This window comes from Copidosoma floridanum, unplaced genomic scaffold (genome assembly GCF_036245765.1).
Source record: "Copidosoma floridanum isolate Cflo_tuat_1 unplaced genomic scaffold, Cflo_Japanese_pri ptg000007l, whole genome shotgun sequence".
NCBI lineage: Eukaryota > Metazoa > Arthropoda > Insecta > Hymenoptera > Encyrtidae > Copidosoma > Copidosoma floridanum.
The window spans coordinates 16,306,903-16,312,432 of NW_028321884.1; the positions used below are offsets into that span (position 1 = coordinate 16,306,903).

Consider the following 5,530-nt stretch of genomic DNA (forward strand, 5'->3'; position numbering starts at 1 on the left):
GTTCCTGAATTCATGTACAACTATAATTTAAGATTTAATATGGTTAAAAACAACATTGTGGTGATATAATAAGGAATAAAAGCAACAACAAAAAGCAACGTCAGCGGCAGCTTCAATTTAACGCTGATTCTACGTATAGCGTTGTAATACAAGATGTGTTTATGTTTTCCCTATATGCTGGTGACTTATTCATAATACTTGAGAGTGTATTTTTGTGTGGAAACCTACTTTTTCTGTGGTAGTTCGTAAAAAAATTTTTCTGGAAGTAGTTAGACTCTACTGATGTTGTATTTTACAAATCTGGCTGTATCAAATGTGGGGGTAACTTCATCGTTGCAGCTATGGCCATCGAAAAAATTATCACTTATAAGATGTGGTTACATCTGTTTGAACACACTTTAATTCTTAATCTCAAAAGTGCCGAAGGCTTAGATTTTTACGCTTATTGCCACAAGTTCATGCAAAGACGTACCCAAAAAATTTTAAGAGACTTTAAAGGGATGTATTAAATTAAATATGCTCGAAAGACCACCTTATTTTACAGGTATTTTCGTCAATTTAACTCGTGGCAGAGTTCCACTTGACATCAGCTTTATTAAAATTCCCTCAAGCTTTTAGAATATAGCATTTCTTTCCTTATTTCTCTCAATAATGTTAATTACACGTTTATTTTTAATAAGCAAGCAAATAGGCTGGCCCAACTTAATTTATTTTTTAAAAACTGCGCATTGGTGGTTTTCTTCAGGGGCATCTTGATTTCCTGGGCATTCAAAGCTCGTTTTATTTTTCACTTTGCAGCCATGAAATACTATGATTTTCAAAGGCTAAAAGATTCCTGTTAATGTCGTTCTCTTTTTACTGCGTCGAAGTTGTACCATTAAAAATTTTGAGAGTTAAATTTTACGCTAAGCTCATGCACTCTGGCCCTACCGAAAATTTTGAATCCATGCCTGTTAAACTTGAAAAAATATGTGAGACTTTTGCACAATGTCGTCAACGATGCAGCGAAGTACAACCTCATCGTCAGCTTACTTGACAGCGACGCCATTGATCAGCTTGCAGACATCATCAGCGACCTGCCTGAGACTGACAAATACACGACAATCAAAGAAGCAATTCTCTCTAGGACGTCCGATTCGCGCGAGAAGCAGCTACAAATGGTGCTCTCAGGTCTACAGCTTGGTGACATGAAACCATCTCAACTATGGCGCAACCTCAAAAGCCACGCTAGTGCCAACTTTACAGACGAAGCCCTCAAGGTCAGGTGGCTAGACCTTTTACCGCCTAACGCTGCCATGCTGCTTCGAGTGCTTGAACACGCTGACATGCCCAAGCTCGCAGAGGCCGCTGATAAACTGCTGAAAACCGGAACCTCTGTAATGCCTGTGAGTCACGCACCACGTTCCATTAGTTTCCCTACAGGTCAAGCCGGACATCCGGACCTCACTCAGGAAGTCGCCGCCTTTAGGCTCGCAAAAGCGCACTTCACCGCGCTTACACGCCAGCAACTCGAGCAGCCCACGGTAAACAACAACAACAACAACAACACCAACAACAACAACAACAACGACAACAACAACAACAATAACAACAACAACTGTCATGGACGGAATTTCCGCTCCCACAGCCGAGGCCGTTCTCAGTCACCCGCAGCCACGCCAACCTCGCCTTCCCGGTGCTGGTACCACAACAAGCATGGAGCAGCAGCCATACGCTGCATGAAGCCCTGCTCCTACCGTGCACCCATCGCACTGGGACAGGGAAACGCTTAATGCCACCTTTGGATCAGGTGGCAGAGGTGAGCATACGCACCACTGAAAACCGCCTACACATGTGCGACAAGCGCATTAACCTACGCTTTCTCGTGGACACTGGCTCGGTCCTACTGCTCTTGCTAATGTCAACAGTCCAAGAAAAGCTACCACAGCAGCCAATCATGCTATACGCCGCCAACCAGTCGACTATCCAGACCTTCGGCACACACAAGCTGTCGCTCAACCTAGGTCTCCGAAGAGATTTCAATTGCACCTTCACCATTGCCAACGTGCTACACGGTATTATTGGTGCGGATTTTCTGATGAATTACGGGCTCTTACTCGATCTTGAAGCCGCCAGGCTTACAGATCCCCTCAGCGGCCTCGCCTTGTAGGGAGTCCTTGACAGGATGCCTCTGTAATCGGTTTCAACAGTCACTCATTTCTACGAAAACAGTAGCACCTTCGTACAAAAGTATGCTGAGCTGTGCAAAGAATTCGCAGACCTGTTCAAGCCAAGCAGCACTTCTGTCCAGCCCCCAGGACTACCAGTGAAGCACTCAATCAGCACCACAGGACGCCCAACCTTTAAGCGCCCTTTCCGCCTATCTGAAGAACGACTGGATGCTGCCAAAAAAGTTTCCGCAGATCTTCTGGAAAAAGGTATCTGGATAAAGCTACTTTTTATTTTTGATTTATTATTCACTATTATTAAATTTTTCATAACAAACTTTTTAATTTTTCAATCTATTTGATCACTAAGGTATGTTAGTAATGAAAAAAATTAGCCAGTGACTAAAATTACTTATAAAACAGTTCACTAGATGATTTACACCAGTTTATTGACTAAACGTTTATTTGTTTGTATTTTTTTTTATAAGAAGTTTAAAGCCCTGTAAGAGTAATTTATTCATCAAATGATTTTAAACACCGCTATAGTCATATATCTTAAAAAAAACCAAACAATGTCAACCATTTATTTTAGTAATCGATTGTGGTGGTCTTTATTTAATAAAAAACCTTTTTTAAAATGGTGGTAAAGAAAATAATAGAGACAAGAACTTGGAGTTTGAGAATACGTTTAGTATGTAACCCTCTATCACGAAGAAAGGTACAGTGTAATAAAACAGCTGTTACGTTTTTATATTTTCATATAAATGAAAAAGCTAAAATTTTTTAGTAATGAATGTAAAAATGTTGCCTTTTTTATTTGCCTTACCATTATTCGTATATTTAAGTAGTTTTCAAACAAATGTCCATGTAATTGGCACTATATTGCATTTACATTATTGCAACATGTACTGATATTGTTGTTAGTAAATACGATGGTATATTGTATTACTCGTTACTTATTAATACAGTTTGAATTACATTCTAGTAAAATAAGATACTGCCCCTTCGTTCAACTATTATTATATATAATGAACTTGGTACTAAAGGAATCTAGGCCTCAGGTTGTAACTAAAATTTTTTTGCTTATTAGGAAAATGCAAAATTTACACTCATGAAAAATGAGCATTGAGTACAAGCTCGAATTATTTTATATTTTTCCTTGGTATTAGTTTATTATTTGCTGAAAGTTAAAGCACTGTCAGTTGGCTCTTGTCGAATGGAAAAATATCTCTTTACAAAGCATTAAGATCTCAAAAAATTTATTAAGCTTCTTTGTCATTTTGTCAATCAGCACACACTTTTGTGCACACATTACACGTGAAATATTTATCGTTCAAGAAAATGTGTTATAAAATAAGTAATTAAAAATTCACGGCCAACCGAATTAAAAACGATGAAAAAACGAATCAATACTTCAATAGCAGATAATCTTATTTACCATACAATTACAGTTGATTACTCTCTGCCTCTAAGATTTTTTATTCCTCTTAATAATCGTAAGTATGACCATTTTTAACTTGCTTTCGGATTTCAGATTCAAAACTCTTAAGCCAAACAGACGTGCCTACTTTTATCCACATTAATATTTAATGCATTATTTTATTTCTTTATTTATTTTTTGTACCAAAATTTTGTTGACATATTAAAAACCGCAATTTCTACAAAGTTCTTTTATAAAAACTTTTTTTTTAGTTTTGATACGTAAGGTGCAGTCCTGACAAAACCTTAAGTCTAAGATGTTTTGATATGAATTTAAAAATTGCATTTTATTTTAGACTGATGGCTAAAAATATTTCCAAAGTATAAAAAAAAACCTATTGTGTAAAAGAAGATTAACAACATCTTCAACTATCTTGAATGAATAAATAATAAATACTAGTCAAAAATTTGTTTAAATATTATTGAAGTCACAGCCTCTTTCTTTACATATTATAAGTTTTACAGTAATTTTTCTTTATTTTGTATTTTGAGATGCACTTTTTGAAAATTCGTATCAAATGTAACTTTGGTGATTGATAAAATAAGGTATTTATGAAGAAGTTGGTGCTTTTATGTTGAACTCCGTACTGCCTAGTATGATGATTGGTATACATATATTATGTGTTGAGAATAAGTCAATAATCACATACAGATTCATGCTCTTAAGTAAACCGAGACTATACTAGGTACTTTGAAATCGAAGAAAGAAAGCTCTATAATATTGAATTTCATACAGTAATGTTAATCTATACATAGTACGTCTATGAACATGAAAAGTAAATGTTGCTGAAGGACAGAAAAATGTTACATAATAATTCGACCCATTATTTTTCATGACTTTAAGATACGATTTACTTCAATATATACCATGTACTATTTTACCTGTCTGTTATTATTGGTCAATTAACATATATTTACACATCTGTTGATGTGAACTTAATTGTTGCATACGCTTTTAAAGCTACAACCTTACAACTTGAAAAAACGTGCCATTAGAAGTCGGTTCTAAAAAATAGTACCAAATGCAAAAATAAAGCTTTATTCTACATATTAACATGCAAAACTTTCCTCCAATATACCCACCCTTTTTTCCTGTGGTTAAGGACGTATATAATTATATACGCCCCTTCTGATGTTTTCAGGAGCTTTTTCCTTCCTATATCCAAAATCCTTGATAACTCATCTCGATTTCCTGACATACGACAAAGTAGCTAAGCTGTTGAGCTGAGAATAAAAAACTCGATCCTCTTAAATATCATGTGTCAGTACTGATGCTTACAACAAGCATGACAATTCACTTTTACCAACTTCTACTACGCAGCTCTGCTTATAATATATTTACGATTATCGGTACGTGCGAGGTACGTGTCCTGCAGGTGTTTTTGTTTCACCCTTCCCTTTTCTCTAATCTATCCTTTGAATCAGGCACCGTCCCGTTGGTAAGAACATCATTTTATTGATCAAACGCAGTTTTTGGGTTTATATTGGAAATTAAAAGTCACATGTAATTTGTGGGTGTGTATGCATTTTAATATTTAACGGTAGCGATGGCATGTTTGAACAAATACGAGGCCGTTTCTTGGGCAACGAAAAACAACATGAATTGATATTTTATATTCACCACAAGCTTTAAATAAGTCGTAAAACACACGTACGTGATGCACGATAGACACTGATTAAAGTTGGAAAAAATATTCTCTGTTACGATTACAATGCTTATTACACTTTTTGTGAGGTACAGATCTGATTGTGTACAGAGTTACATGTACACAAATTATTGTATTATTTAACTATCAGAAACACTTGAAGTTCTCTAAATAATTAAATAGTTTAAGAACACTGTAATACAATTTCAATCTGCACCAGATTGATAACATAACTTTCAGATTCTTACATTGTCTAAC

The 5,530-nt window shown here is 35.8% G+C and overlaps 1 protein-coding gene across 1 annotated transcript; it reads left to right on the plus strand.

Annotated features, from left to right (window-relative positions):
• The first annotated feature begins 516 nt into the window (after positions 1-516).
• On the plus strand, positions 517-2,149 carry LOC149375460 (uncharacterized). The gene is made up of 3 exons (XM_089589134.1): positions 517-544; positions 1,006-1,523; positions 1,628-2,149. The coding sequence occupies exons 1-3, from the start codon at positions 517-519 to the stop codon at positions 2,147-2,149; spliced, it is 1,068 nt and encodes a 355-aa protein (XP_089445260.1).
• Positions 2,150-5,530: the final 3,381 nt, after the last annotated feature.

Bases quoted from the DNA above. Each gene is read 5' to 3' on its own strand.
- LOC149375460 (XM_089589134.1), top strand. From the start codon at position 517: ATGCTCGAAAGACCACCTTATTTTACAG. The intron at 545-1,005 runs GTATTTTCGTCA...TCAACGATGCAG, and splicing joins AAGACCACCTTATTTTACAG to CGAAGTACAACCTCATCGTC. The intron at 1,524-1,627 runs GTAAACAACAAC...CCGCTCCCACAG, and splicing joins AGCAACTCGAGCAGCCCACG to CCGAGGCCGTTCTCAGTCAC.